The sequence below is a fragment of the Gasterosteus aculeatus genome, chromosome 18, assembly GCF_964276395.1.
Source record: "Gasterosteus aculeatus chromosome 18, fGasAcu3.hap1.1, whole genome shotgun sequence".
NCBI classification, from domain to species: domain Eukaryota; kingdom Metazoa; phylum Chordata; class Actinopteri; order Perciformes; family Gasterosteidae; genus Gasterosteus; species Gasterosteus aculeatus.
The window spans coordinates 1,294,955-1,309,962 of NC_135706.1; the positions used below are offsets into that span (position 1 = coordinate 1,294,955).

At 53.4% G+C, this 15,008-nt stretch overlaps 1 protein-coding gene across 4 annotated transcripts; it reads right to left on the reverse strand.

Moving 5' to 3' along the window:
* Positions 1-36: 36 nt before the first annotated feature.
* Positions 37-14,524, reverse strand: fzd3a (frizzled class receptor 3a). Of its 4 annotated transcripts, none has more exons than XM_040161219.2 (9): positions 14,336-14,524; positions 11,840-12,278; positions 5,770-5,966; positions 5,096-5,558; positions 4,709-5,008; positions 4,316-4,567; positions 2,598-2,746; positions 1,474-1,725; positions 37-1,396 (listed from the first exon to the last, which is right to left on the reverse strand). In XM_040161219.2, exons 2-9 carry the CDS (start codon positions 12,038-12,040, stop codon positions 1,129-1,131), a joined length of 2,082 nt encoding a protein of 693 aa, XP_040017153.2. In that variant the 5' UTR covers positions 12,041-12,278; positions 14,336-14,524; the 3' UTR covers positions 37-1,128. The 4 variants fall into 4 exon arrangements, with proteins under 4 accessions (XP_040017153.2, XP_077950071.1, XP_077950072.1 ...); XM_078093945.1 differs by having other exon boundaries at positions 1,474-1,917; XM_078093946.1 differs by having other exon boundaries at positions 1,474-1,917; positions 14,241-14,432.
* Positions 14,525-15,008: the final 484 nt, after the last annotated feature.

Sequence of the window (15,008 nt, forward strand, 5' to 3'; positions counted from 1 at the left end):
TTGCTGTGGTCATTACTTCTGATAAACGTCCGTCCATTCTTTAAAAGAAGCTTTATTACAAAGTTTTTACAAGTAAGGAAACATTTCTAAACAGGACAAACTACCCAACGTGGTTCTAATTTACCTATTTAAAGAAAGCACGTGCGAGCTAACGGCTAACACCGGGTGCGAGCTAGCGGCTAACACCGGGTGCGAGCTAGCGGCTAACACCGGGTGCGAGCTAGCGGCTAACACCGGGTGCGAGCTAGCGGCTAACACCGGGTGCGAGCTAGCGGCTAACACCGGGTGCGAGCTAGCGGCTAACACCGGGTGCGAGCTAGCGGCTAACACCGGGTGCGAGCTAGCGGCTAACACCGGGTGCGAGCTAGCGGCTAACACCGGGTGCGAGCTAGCGGCTAACACCGGGTGCGAGCTAGCGGCCAACACCGGGGCAGATTTGATGGTAGAATCCTTCCACTGAACGAACACGCAGTCATAAGGCAGCAGTTTGGTTTCAGCTTGTTTTGCTGTTCAGGCTCTTGCATTCTGGGAAATGTAGTCGTCTCTTGTTCCAGCCGTCACAGCAAAGCAATGAAGTACCTCAATGTAAAAATAAAAAGTTTTAAAATGAGATGAGTCACATTTTTGGTTGTTCTCTAAAGGAATTCAGCCCTCAGGTGTGAATGAACAGCCTTTATAAAAATGTCTCCAGCAGGTAACGTTACCACAGTTATTAAGAGGTGCAACAAACTGTCACATGTAGCCAGTAAATCTTAAGAAGAACAAGGCGTCTGCAGTTTCTCACATCCGTCCTTTCTACAAACAAGTCGCATCAGTCCAGCAGAGATGGTCCCTTATGGTCCCAACCGGCTCAGTAAAGCAGGCCCAACAGTCGGGAGCCTCGTAGACTTTTTCCAGTGTCGGGGACCCGTCAGGACCACTGGACCCGTCTTGGTTTGGACAAAGATTGTTTTTGCCCCTCAGTTTTTGGAAAAGAGGGAAGAGTAAAGTTGAGAGGACATTTTAAGCCATCGATCCGTGCGCTTCACTCGGCTGCATGTAGCGCTATTGTAGCTAACGTCCTCAGAGGACACCGTCCTTTGCTTCCTGTCCCGCTCACTGTGGATCCTTCACGCATTCTCTCACTTCCTAAGAGAGAAATCCTTCTGAAGCCGAACACCGATCCTCCTCCAGGACTCGGTGAATCCCGTTTCCAGCGACACCATACACCGCTTGGGTGGTGCTGGTGAGGTCCCTGGCGCTGCCGTGCCGCGAGTCCAGCCGTTGGGTGGAGCCGTGCCGTGATTGGCTGTCCAGCCGGTTGGTGCTGCAGTGTCTGGACTGTTGGTCGTAGAGGCGCGACATGCTGCCGTAGGGCAGCCGCTCATCTGGGGCCCGGAAGCCGGAGGCCGCGTACCTGTGAGGACAAACGTCAGCGTGAGGAGCCCGGCCCTCTGTGCGCGGAGGACACACACACAAACACATCACACCTACCGGCCGTCCCGGGAGCGGTGCAGGCTGCCGTGGTAGCTGCTCATCTTGGAGCTGCGGACCGAGCCGGCCCGGCTGGTGCTGCCGCTGGGCGGCTCGTCCAACATGGCCAAGTGGGTGGAGGAGGCGTGGGTGGACGTCCCCTGGGTGGACGTGCCCTGCGACTTCCTCACGATGGCCGCGTTGGGGTCCCTGAGCAGCAGCTGGGCGAAGTCGGGCTCCTGGAGCACCTGCCGCCTCTCGTGGACCATCGCGCTGCAGCGGGTGGAGGAGGAGGACAGGGAGGGGGCGGAGCGATGGGAGGAAGAGGGAGGCAGGGCAGGGAGGGAGGGCAGGGAGAGATGCAGCAGGGTGGGGAGGGACAGGGGGAAGGCGGCCAGGCGGTGGGTGTGGTAGAAGAGGATGGAGGAGTGTGTGGAGCAGGCGGTGGGAGAGGAGGTTAATGCTCTGAGTTTGGAAGGGGGGGGGGGGGGGGGGGGGTGAGCGCAGAAAAGGGCCAGTGTTCACCACCAAGCCACATGACACGCGTGTGCACACGACATGACACGCGTGTGCACACGGCTGCTGAGCGGACACGACCCCTCATGTCTCACACGCTACGTGTGCAGTTTATCACCTGCAGTGAAGTACATAATACTTCATGTATATTATTGTATGTGGAGGACGCCTAAAAGACACCATCAAAAAGTATAACATGCATGTAAAGTAGTAATTATATATATAATATGTACGAGAGGACTCGAGTCATCAGATCAGATCTCACTGCTTCTCTTTAAATAAGAACTAACTCGGTATCAGATACAGCCCGACAGTAAGGCCCGCTTGTATACAAATGAATGTACAGTGTATTTGCATACGTGTATTTACATATATTTACATCATGTGTGTAGTTGTGTCCATCAGGACGGAGACCAGCGGATAAACATTGAAACCTTTCAAAAGACGTTGTTGTTGTCGTTGTTCTTTGCTTGCTGTGAGATACTTTATTATTACGATATGTCCCCCTGCCGGTATACCAGCCCCCCCCACTAGAAAAAGTGCATATATATTTTTTGTCTTATTTTCCTCACTGACATGTTAACGTGTGCGCGTGGCGTCAAGTTGTAAAGCCAGAGGTCCGTACGTACTCTTTGCGTCTCTTGCCGTGGAAGAAGCCGGCCCACTCGAAGCAGGTCTTCTTGCTGCCCACCCAGAACACGGAGGGGATCCCCACGATCAGCATCATCACGTACTTGATCAGGAACACGGCCAAGTCCGGGCGGCTGGTTCGCTCCACCTGAACGCACGCACACGCACACTTTTTATATTTCTGCTGTACATTTGTCGTCCTGCTCAATAATTCTTGTTATAATAATAAAAATAATTATTATTTTCTTCAGAATTCTTTCTACTGCGTGAACATCTGCACGGTTCTGCATCACTGCTGGATACACAGTTTGTAGACGTGTGACTGGAATCCAACACAAAGGTCAACCAACTGAGCTCAGACCTTTAACTAGTTCTTCTACCATTGACCTTTAACTAGTTACATTACATTTTTAACCCCATGCTTTTTACTGAGCCCCTTGCGTGTCTTTTCAACCCTCCTGCAGCAGCAGGCTGTGATTGGTCTCTGACTACGTCCTTTAGAGTCTCACGTCTCCGTTTTCACAGCACAATACGGCCGTTATTAAAAGGAAGAACGTTTACGAGAGAACGGATCAGATTGAAGAGCTTTTAAATATGAGCGCTTGTACAAGCCGTCATTGGCGGACGATGAGGACGCCGGATGGCCTCTGATTCATGGAGGGAGATCTCCACAAACGAGGGAACAAAGTCGTGGAGGAAAATACGGGACAAATGTGTCCTTGATGAAAAGCAGCAGTGTGGATGCACGGGGCAATAAAGTCTATGATAAATAAATAAACCCACCAACGACTTCCACACACAAAGACGTGACTCTCCAGGTCGTCTTCAACAAAACACGTGACTCCACCTGTTGTTCTGGAGGTGAATCGCTCTGCAACACACGCAAGACTTTACAACCAGGACGTGAGACCAGTGCGTCGACGCGTAAAGACGCAGACTTTAGATCCACTGTGGACACTCGGGCTCACAGGGACGTGATGCCGCTGAAAGGAACCGCCTGGATTATTAACAGCTCTGTCACAGTGATGCAGAGTGTGTGTGTGTGTGTGTGCGTGCGTGCATTGCCTTTAAAAGCGCTTGGCTGTTTTTAAGACATCTGGCTCTCTAACGTCCGTGTGTGTGCAAACATCTGGCGGCTGTCAGCCTCCTCCCAGCTGTGACCTCCTGCTCGGCCTTCCAGCTTCCTTTCAAAGCCCCAGTTTTATAAGTACTGTGTACAAACATCTGTGCAAACGGTGATAGACACATGTGAATCCATGCATCAGCATCTGGGCGCCTCCATCCGACTACTCATTGGTTTGTAAAGCTCCGTTGAGCCGGATTATGGGATGTTTCAGCTACGACATCATCACGCAGACAGTGCTGTTAGCTAATTACTATGTGAACATGTTCCAAATGAATATCGTCTTCTGTTGAATGTTTCTACGCTCAGAACTGATGATAGTCAGTGCGTGATAGATGATGCATTTATATGTGAAATCACTTATTAGACTACAACAAAGAAACTAGAAATACATTAATTCAACTTATAATACGGGTAGAAGAAATCCAGCGTTCTGATTGGTTGAGGTTATTTAAGCAATAAGGTACTTGAGGCTGTACTTTATCGTCCAATAATGTTACAGCTGTTACATTATTGAGGATAAAGTACCTTATTGCTTAAATAATATGTACATATATGTAGTTAGCAGCCGACAGGCCTCTGGCTGGGAGTCACCTGGTAGGGGCAGGGGATGTGGTAATCCCGACACTTCTCCTGGACCCAGGTGGTCTCCCAGACGGCGCGGCGGCTGCTCTCGTAGAGGAAGCAGCCCAGGACGGCCAGCAGGGGGACCAGGTACAGCACGGAGAACACGGCGATGCGGATCATGAACTTGACCAGTTTCTCCTGGTTCTCCTTCTCCAGCGGGATCTCCATGCGGACGCGGTTGAGTGCGGCTATGCCTGCCAGCAGCAGCGCCACGCCGACCTGGGGGGACGGGACAGGGGGGCGCTTAGCTCGCACGGATCACGTTCTGGGACACAGGACGTCCCTCCCACTTTGGCCATTACAAAATAAATCCATTTCAACATGACAGAACAAACAATGTCCTCCTGCGCTCGTCCTCACCACCACGTCCAATCCCAGCGGCGCCAGCAGGAACCAGCGCAGCGCCGTCAGGTTGTACAGCCCCACGAAGCAGACGCCGCTCACGCTGTCCCCCTCGATCTTGTTCATGGCGAGCAGGGCGACGGTGAGGACGCCGGGGACGCCCCAAGCGCAGGCGTGGAACAGGAGGGCCTTCTTCTCGATGGCCTCGCTGCCCCACTTGGGAACAGCCGCCAGGAACCAGGTGATGGTCAGAATGACCCACCAGACGCTGCCGGCCATGGTGAAGAAGTAGAGCACCATGAAGAGCAGCGTGCAGGCCTGGGACAGAGACACAGAGGACAGCCAGAGGGTCAATGTGCAGGCAGCGGGCGTACCGGACGCGGTCCGGGAGCCACGGCTCTTTACCTTGTTATGGGAGCCCTGGGTCACGGTGGAAGCCCTGAACCTCCCGGGACTCGCCGCGTTGCAGGACACTCTGTCCTCCAGCAGGAAGCCGAGGAAGAACGCCAGGGACACCATCATGTAGCACACGGCGTAGAAGATGATGGGACGCTCCGGGTAGCGGAAGCGCGACACGTCGATGAGGAACGTCAGGAAGGTGAAGAGGGTGGCGGACAGGCAGACGATGGACACCACGCCGATGAGGTAGCGGGCGAAGGTCAGCTCCTCGCGCGTGAAGTACATGTTGGCGCACGGGGGGGAGCAGTCGCGGACCCCCATGAAGGAGTAGCCCAGCTCGGGGTCGATCTTGAGTTCCCTGGGACACCAGAAGCCGTAGTCCCGCTGGATGGAGACGGGCGACTCCGTCGTGTCCGAGGCGGACAGCAGGTCCTCGGGGCGGGGGTACGGCTGGTCGCAGTCCGGGAACCTGAGGGACGAGACCACATGACCTCAGGCGAATAGAACTACATAAATACAACAGAGGGAAATGTGTGTTTGTGTGTCTGTAAAGCAGCCAACTCTCGCTCAATTCCTTCCCAATATCTTGTTCTGGCCCATTTACGCTGCGCGATTCACTCGCAGGTCCGGTGGACTTTAGTAGCCGGTTGTCACGGCGAGTCTGCCGCCGGTGTACCGACCTGCTGCAGTCCATTTCCTGCGGCCAGCTGACGCCAAACATGTCCATGAGCTTGTAGCAGTCGCTCCTGGCCTGCAGGCAGAGGCGGCGGCAGGGCAGCGTCATCCGGCCGTACTCGGTGCACACGGGGGCGTAGAGCGCGCACAGGAACATCCGCAGGCCCGGGGAGCAGTGGAGGTTCACCATGGGATGGAAGGGCTGCAGATCAAATCACAAAACTCTTTTATTGAAAGGACTCCCCCCCCACAGCGAGGGCCACAAAGAGATCAGTGGAGCAGGACTCGGACTCTTTCTGGAGAAGAGCCCACGAAAACAACGATAATCCCCCCGTGGTACCAGACACCCCCCCCCCCCCCCCTCTCCTTCAGACAGGAAGGGCACAACAAGTTGCCCCCCCCTCTCACACACACACACACACACACAACATAAAGGCCTGACGCATGCAAAGTGAGCCACGAGGTGCAGGAAGCATCCGTGGGGAAAGTGACGCCGCGGTGCCTCCAGCCCCCCCGGGTACTGCTGCGCCCTCCCCCACCAGTCAACGACTGAAGGACGAGGAGGGACGGGGACGGGCTCCTTGTCCCGGTGTTTGTTGGATGGTGGATTTTAACGAGGACGTCTGCTGAGGGACGTTTGTGAACGTGAGACACAGAGAGGCGTGTGTGTGTGTCAGATGGAGACCGATTGGACGAGCCGTAGTGTCAGTCAGTCATCTGAGGGGCGGGAGTCGGTGTCCCCAGTCAGTCACAGAGGACACGGAGACACGTCCATTCACTCCCACATGCACAGCTTTAGAGGCTGAACTTCCTTTAGCTCCCATTGCTGCCCCTAAAGAGCTGACGGAGGACTCTGCTCTGCTACACCTCCTCCGCCTGCTGGAAGCATGCAGCACGCCACCCACACGCATGTCTCCATGCAGGAGGGACAGTAAAGGCCCTCAGGGGACAAAGCAGCCACATCCGTGCAGCTTTTCTTCATAGCACAGTGAGCGGTGTGGAGAGGACGGTCATGAGACGGACATCTTCCACCGCGGGGGGACGGACTCGTTGCCCCACGATGAGTGTTCGTCCGCCCGCAGGCCATCGATGGCCCTTGTGATGACATCACCCTGCGAGGCGTTCAGTGACGCGGGTCGTTCCTCAGTGGTGGAGTCCCCCCCCCTCTAGGAGAAGTTCCTCGGCGTTGCCCCGTAGCGTCGGTTAGCCGCTCAAACATGATCTGATGCCTCTAAAGTGAGCTCATCTTTGTGCTGCGCTCGGCTTTGAGCCGGTGGTGACGTACGGCGTCATGAACACACATCTGGGCTACGGGGGGGGGGCGAACATCTAGACTCCTTCAGGTCATCACGCTTCCCTCTTTTCTATTTCTATACTCCGTCATGGTTCCCCTCCTCCACCTCTTCAGTGTCTCCAGTCAGGATGGGACACGTGACTCCGACCCCCCCGGACGCTCCACACTGTCCACGGGGAGTTGGGAGTTGATGGGCGCACTGGGAGCAGCCGGTGAACCACTGGTCGAAACGAGGGGGACTGGGGGGCCGGGGGGGGGGGGGGGGGGGGGTATGCTAATGTTTCAGCTTCAACCTCAGCGGCAGACATCACGTATTCATGAGTGTGTTGGGGGATTTTTGATGTGAGTGGAATAATATGAGGCCTGAGCAGGAGACCCTGGAGGCTGATTTATTAAAGACGGTTTGTTGGCGACAGACAGGCAGGCAGACAGACAGGCAGACAGACAGACAGACAGACAGACAGACAGACAGGCAGGCAGGCAGGCAGACAGACAGACGGTTTGGTTTTTTAACTGAACTTTACATATTTCAGCCGTTAGCTGCAAACTGCCTTTGAAGAAAAACAGGCGTGACCTCGGTCTCATGAATATCTGAGATTCTCAGCGTGTTTTGTCGTGTTATTAAATATGCCCGTGGTCTAGTGGGGGGGGGGGGGGGGGGGGTGTAGTTCCCTTTTAATGAAGGCTCAGTCTGCTGCTGAGACGGTGACGTTAGTGACAAAGAAGCCAACTGGTCCATGTTAAAAATACCACCCAGTCACCTCTTTCCTTCACCCCCCTGCCTTCTGCCTCCCCCTCTGCTCCTTTCTCCTCTGCTGCCATTTCAATTCTCCAAATTTTCAAGCTCAGCGCCATGGCAACGGGTGATGCATCACCAGGGAGGAGGAGGGTGGAGGAGGGAGGAGGAGGGTGGAGAGCGGGTTTGAGGAGGTCAGGGTGCGGGGCGGAGGGGACCACCTCCTGGGAGGCAAGAAAGCCTCGGCCCCCTTTGTTACAGCACAATCGGGACGGTTTCCTGGGCAACGGGAGAGCCCTGCGCAGGGGGGAGGGGGAGGACAAAAGACGTGGGAGGAGGAGGAGGGGTGAGAGAGAGAGAGACGGGAGGGACGGGTCCACTGAGTCAACCGTGTCATTCCCTGCTAAATGTTTGAAAACCTTGTGTCCATGTGTGTACACACACACACACACACACACACACACACACACACACACACACACACACACACACACCTCTCTCTGGATGAGCTTCTCTTTCAGTCCACTGCCAATAAACACAGTGTTGGACATTTAATAAAACAAGAGGCTCCTTTATAGCCCGGGTCACGCTGGGTAGGATTTATCAGACCGTGTGTGTGTGTGTGTGTGTGTGTGTGTGTGTGTGTGTGTGTGTGTGTGTGTGTGTGCGCTTAGCTGGGAAACATCTTCACTACTTTTTATTTCACTGCAGCCTGTTTTAACTTGAGCGAGCGTCCAATGAAACTCTGTCTCTCTCCTCAGCTCCCGTTTACTCCACTCACCGCTGCTTGTTGGTATCTGGGTCACTCCTCCCAGCAGCTGTAACGTGACACAGTTTATGTGGACGCGTCGTAAAGCCGAGACAAGAGGCGGATTTAAGGAGCTGCAAAGAGGAGGAAGTCAGTGGAAGTGGGACAGATCGGTCATGGTGTCCCTGCTCGCCCTTCACACAAAACGCCTCAAACAACGTGACATGATGACGACAAGAACATCATCTGGAGAAATAATCCCCCCGCAGGATTAATAAAGAAACTATCTACCAATGATGGTCCTTGTGCATCTAAATAGTTCGTCACTGAATTTCCAACATCCATCTCCTTTCTCTTTAGCTATTAAAATGATTTGGCGGTTCACACGCCGGTAATAGGAGACCTTCCCTCGGCCCATCTGGCCATGAAGAAACCCCTCAAATAATCCCTGTTCTCCATGGCTGAAAGAAAGGAAATGCGAGTGCTCGTCATCTGCCCCGATTACTGGGCGCCGTCCTGATATCAGTCGGGCAGCTCAGAGGACGGGACTTTGGTTCTCTTTGTGAGTCGCTCCCACTCGTGTCCCGCCAGCGGGGACGGAAGCATTGTGCCACAGGAAGACCAGATATTTCCCAGCCCTTAGGCCGCTGTCCCACTTTCGCTGGGAGGTCATTCAGCGGTCAGCGATGACGACGAGCGACCCGGAGGAGTCCTGTGCGTGCGGAGCACCTGTGGCGTTGCATATGGATGTTTGGTTAAAAAGGGTTTTACATTAAAAAGTAAATCCTTGGAAAGCTGCTCTGTTAATGTGGGTTGAAGCTTAATTCTCTGTGGGTCAAATGCCCACAGTGCAAACCGCACAGAACCTCAGAATAAAGATTATAACGATATTGTGACGAATTGCTTTCACTTTCCCCCAAAAACAAAAGCTTGAATAGACCTTGAGAGGCGAGACCGGAGAAAAAGGAAACGAGGAAGACACCACTTCAGGGGGTTCGGACAAAAAGTGCAAGAACGGCAGGCGTTGGTTCTCGTCCAACTCCCAGTTTCGCCACGGTGCCGGGCATTCATCATCATCATCCTCATCCTCATCACGGCCATTCAGCAGCCTAATTCCCTTCTAAATCAACTGTCAATTCTCATTTGGCTGCCCTCGACATCTTGCAGGCTTTCAATTCTCCCATGAACTGGATCTAGGGCGAGTTATCTGGGAAACAAGAGCCAAACAGAGGCAAGCTCGCTCCTTATTTGGAACCAATGGGGTTTGCATGTGTAACTACCATTTACGAGCTCTAAAAGAGACTTCATTATGGGTCCATGACCAATCAAAGTGAACACCGTCTAAACCAGAAGTGCCTCTCTGTTCACAGCGACCCACACACTGCGAATAGGCACAACAAGCAAACACAGCAGCGGGGTAGTAACAGCTCTGCCAATGAGGAAACACACGTTACACACTCTGAATTCGTTTTCTTTAAGAATCCAACAAAAACACAAACTAGAGGAGATGAGAGTGAATATTTCACCATCGACAAGGAAGGATACGTAGGATCCGAAATCAGATATCGTATCCGTAGGGCTGGAGAGGTGGCAGCAGTGGCATCTTTTCCAAAAGTGAGTGCAGTTGTGATGTGATGATGTGTTGTGATGATAAAATGTGATGTGACGAAAAAATGTGATATGAAGATGTGATGAAATGTGATATGAAGATAAAATGTGATGTGACGAAAAAATGTGATATGAAGATGTGATATGGTGAAATGTGATGATGTGATGATAAAATGTGATATGAAGATGTGATGATAAAATGTGATGAAATCTGATGATGTGATATGATGATAAAATGTGATGATAAAATGTGATATGAACATGTGATGATAAAATGTGATATGAACATGTGATGATAAAATGTGATGATGAAATGTGATGTGATGATAAAATGTGATGATGAAATGTGATGTGATGATGAAAAGTGATGATGTGATATGATGATAAAATGTGATGATGTGATATGATGATAAAATGTGATGATGTGATATGATGATAAAATGTGATGATGTGATCTCCCACAGCAGTGTTCAGGCTGCGTTACATAACCCAGGATTTTCCCTCCACCGTGTGTCTCTCACTCACTGAAAGCGACTACAGCGAAGTGCAGAACGCACAGATGGTCGCCACGGCTCGTGTACCCATCACCGCCAGGAGGGGCGGAGCGGGTGTCAAGTGGTAAAAGTGACGGAGCGGGTGGGAGCCGAAGGGAACCTGGTGCTGAGAATGCATAAAGTGAGATCAGTAAAGATGCGCACACACACACACACACACACACACACACTCATGTTTTGGCGCAGTTTGCTCGATAGACGGAGCTTCCAGGGGATCATCCGATGCAAAGGATGGGATTAAGTTAACGAGGTGATGCATCTGCTCCACGGTTGTGTGTAAATGCCTAAATCGCCATTTCACAGAGGATAACACAACAGTAGGGTACTTTGCTGGTAAATCCATAGATAATCTCAGGGGAGAACAATAAACATGGACTGCATGGACTAACTGCTCAGGTTATGTTAAATATGAAGAGTCCCTGATGTTGACAGTGGCCAGAAACCCTTTTAAGGACACCATAATAATGCGCTTAGCTCACAGCCTCCGGGGCAATTATTGAATTCACAGTGCTGAATTCACTCGTAATAATGACGCAGAGCTCAAAAGTGGGCTGTTTTCAATGAAATGCAACATGTCTGGAACCCTCTGAGACAAAAGTGAAATTTGAATATATTGGAAGAGAAAGGACATATAAAGCGGATCAGGTCAATAAAAAAAAAGACTCCTCTCGACTAAAGAAAACTCTTGGTGGAATTACAATCAAACCCAATCCGTATCCCCACTAGAAATCAATCACAACACCAAAGGAAAAACGGTAGAAAAGAGACCTCAGCGTTACAATTCGACACAACGTGATATGAATTCATTTCCACGTTTCACCATTTATGATTCAAATGCGTGTCCAAGTGCAAGAAAGCGTCATTTGCAGATGGTCCTCTACACAGGCAGTTACCTACTTAGAAGGCTCACGCGTGACTGAATGCACGTGCAGGTTCTTTATTTTAGTTGTTTTATAAACATTAAGACCTGATCTTCCAGTCGTCGGGTGTGCCGATGACTCAGCCAGTTGAAAAGGCTTTTCTACACGTGCTGATCAGTTCCACTTGTGACCACGAGCACAGAATATCAGCAGATGCCCGTGTCCTCCCTCACCACGGTGGAACCGTGGACCGTACGGGTCGGCGGGGTACGTACCTCCATGGCGAGGGCCGCGGTCTGCTGGTCGTAGTGGTTCAGTATGTTGGGCATGTAGGTGGAGTTGTAGGGAAGCCCCTGGCACATGCGAAGGGTTATGGGCTCACAAGTGAACAGACTGTGGCTCTCCTCCGCCGCGTCCATGGGGATGGCGACGCACGTCGTCACCATGGACACCGACAGCAGCCACAGGAGACGCATGGCGGGTCCGTACGGCAGGAGAGGGAACAGCCTGAGGCGGGTCGCCCGGCGGGGGAGACGGGGCTGGCCCGGTTAGCCACTGGCTGCATCCATCGGCGCGGGGAATCCGGTCAGCAGACCTCCATGGCCCGGCAGGACGCCGTGGTCCCTTAAGACGCCTCGCCTCCTTCTCCTGCCTCCACGTCAGCCAGGACGCATACGAGAGGACGTCGATGACCACGGCCGCCGAATGTTCAATCTGCATTGGACAACAGAAGCACAACATTTGTTAAACACATATGTTACTGTGTCACCAGTGCAGGATCATTCAACACATGAATTATCATTAAAATGTGAGAAACAATGGGCAGCGACTGCAGTGCACACAAGAGGCTGCAGCAGGAGGCGTAACGGAGGAGGAGAGAGATCACATTACCAGAATGAGTCAACAGCACAACAACTACACACAATATGAAGACACGACATCATCGGTTCGCTACGTCAGGATCTCTGCCACAACTACAACACAATGAAACGCGCTTAAAGGAGCTCATTCTACACGCGCCTCTGCGCTCCTCCTCACGGTAACGGCTCCTCTTCACGGTAACGGCTCCTCCTCTCGGTAACGGGCTCCTCCTCTCGGTAACGGGCTCCTCCTCTCGGTAACGGGCTCCTCCTCACGGTAACGGGCTGCCCCTCACGGTAACTGGCTCCTCCTCACGGTAACGGCTCCCCCTCACGGTAACGCGGTCCCCCTCACGGTAACGGGCTGCCCCTCACGGTAACGCGCTCCTCCTCACGGTAACGCGCTCCTCCTCTCGGTAACGGCTCCCCCTCACGGTAACGGGCTGCCCCTCACGGTAAAGCGCTCCTCCTCTCGGTAACGGCTCCCCCTCACGGTAACGGGCTGCCCCTCACGGTAACGCGCTCCCCCTCACGGTAACGGCTCCCCCTCACGGTAACGGGCTGCCCCTCACGGTAACGCGCTCCTCCTCACGGTAACGGCTCGTCCTCTCGGTAACGGCTCCCCCTCACGGTAACGGGCTGCCCCTCACGGTAACGCGCTCCTCCTCTCGGTAACGGCTCCCCCTCACGGTAACGGGCTGCCCCTCACGGTAACGCGCTCCTCCTCACGGTAACGCGCTCCTCCTCACGGTAACGGCTCGTCCTCTCGGTAACGGGCTCCTCCTCTCGGTAACGCGCTCCTCCTCTCGGTAACGGGCTCCCCCTCACGGTAACGGGCTCCCCCTCACGGTAACGGGCTGCCCCTCACGGTAACGCGCTCCTCCTCACGGTAACGGGCTGCCCCTCACGGTAACGAGCTCCTCCTCACGGTAACGCGCTCCTCTTCACGGTAACGGGCTGCCCCTCACGGTAACGGGCTCCTCCTCACGGTAACGGGCTGCCCCTCACGGTAACGGGCTGCCCCTCACGGTAACGGGCTGCCCCTCACGGTAACGGGCTCCTCCTCACGGTAACGCCCTCCTCCTCACGGTAACGCGCTCCTCTTCACGGTAACGGGCTGCCCCTCACGGTAACGCGCTCCTCCTAACGGTAACGGGCTCCTCCTCACGGTAACGGGCTCCTCCTCACGGTAACGCGCTCCTCCTCACGGTAACGGCTCGTCCTCACGGTAACGGGCTCCTCCTCACGGTAACGGGCTCCTCCTTACGGTAACGGGCTCCTCCTCACGGTAACGCGCTCCTCCTCACGGTAACGGCTCGTCCTCACGGTAACGGGCTCCTCCTCACGGTAACGGGCTCCTCCTCACGGTAACGCGCTCCTCCTCACGGTAACGGCTCGTCCTCACGGTAACGGGCTCCTCCTCACGGTAACGGGCTCCTCCTTACGGTAACGGGCTCCTCCTCACGGTAACGCGCTCCTCCTCACGGTAACGGCTCGTCCTCACGGTAACGGGCTCCTCCTCACGGTAACGGGCTCCTCCTTACGGTAACGGGCTGCCCCTCACGGTAACGCGCTCCCCCTCACGGTAACGGCTCCTCCTCACGGTAACGCGCTCCTCCTCACGGTAACGGGCTCCTCCTCACGGTAACGCGCTCCTCCTCGCGGTAACGGGCTCCTTCTCACGGTAACGCGCTCCTCCTCACGGTAACGGGCTCCTCCTCACGGTAACGGGCTCCTCCTCGCGGTAACGAGACGGCGGTCCGCTCCGGTTAACGGGAGACGCAGCGCGTGTACCGGCGTTGTGACGTGAACTCACCGGGCCGAGCGGCGCGCGGGGCGGGGGGAGGTTGAGGGGGAGAAACGGTGTGAATGTAAGCTAGCTGGAACCGGTTCCGTTAAACCCAAATTTACCTGAATGGCGAGAATTCACGTGCAGCGACGGGGTCTCCGGCGCTCCTCGTCGGGCTGGTAACAATGAGCGCTGCTCTCCTCCCCCCTCATCCTCTGTGCCCCCCCTCGTCCACCGAGAGATAAGCACGCGGCATTTAACAAACGGCTTCCGGACATGACCCTACACAATAAAAGCCTCCTTGACGAAAGACCAGACGGGACCCAGCGACGGGACACATGAACATGAAACAAACACACTACTTGTGGGTTTATTTCTTCATTTACAGGCACCTTAACAGGAGGATTTATTTCAAAAGCTATGAAATAGATTTAGCTTTCCATCAACACGATTGATGAGCAATGGTGGAAAATAACGAAGTAGATTTGGCACTGGACTTATATTTGAAGCTATAATACTCCTAATAGTACTAGTGGATTTCAAGCAGTTTCAAAATGTATTTTTACTCTACAGTTATAGTCACACATTATTCAACGTATCAACATAATTCATGAAACTAAAAAGTCTATAACACGTCGGACAAGATTACCAACCCCAAAAGTAAAATGATAATATGAGTTTAATATTTCCTGATGCATCAATACACAATTGACATGAAAGCAAATATCACTAACAGTGGGAATATTGTGAATCATAGTAGCTGGATGTAAGTGTGCATAACAACAAGCCAATGTC

Excerpts from the sequence above, each read along its gene's own strand:
- fzd3a (XM_078093945.1), bottom strand. The coding sequence starts at position 12,040 with ATGCGTCTCCTGTGGCTGCTGTCGGTGTCCATGGTGACGACGTGCGTC. Across the intron at positions 5,967-11,839 it reads CCGCGGCCCTCGCCATGGAG|CCCTTCCATCCCATGGTGAA; the intron begins GTACGTACCCCG and ends TTTGATCTGCAG. Across the intron at positions 5,009-5,095 it reads CCCAGGGCTCCCATAACAAG|GCCTGCACGCTGCTCTTCAT; the intron begins GTAAAGAGCCGT and ends TCTCTGTCCCAG.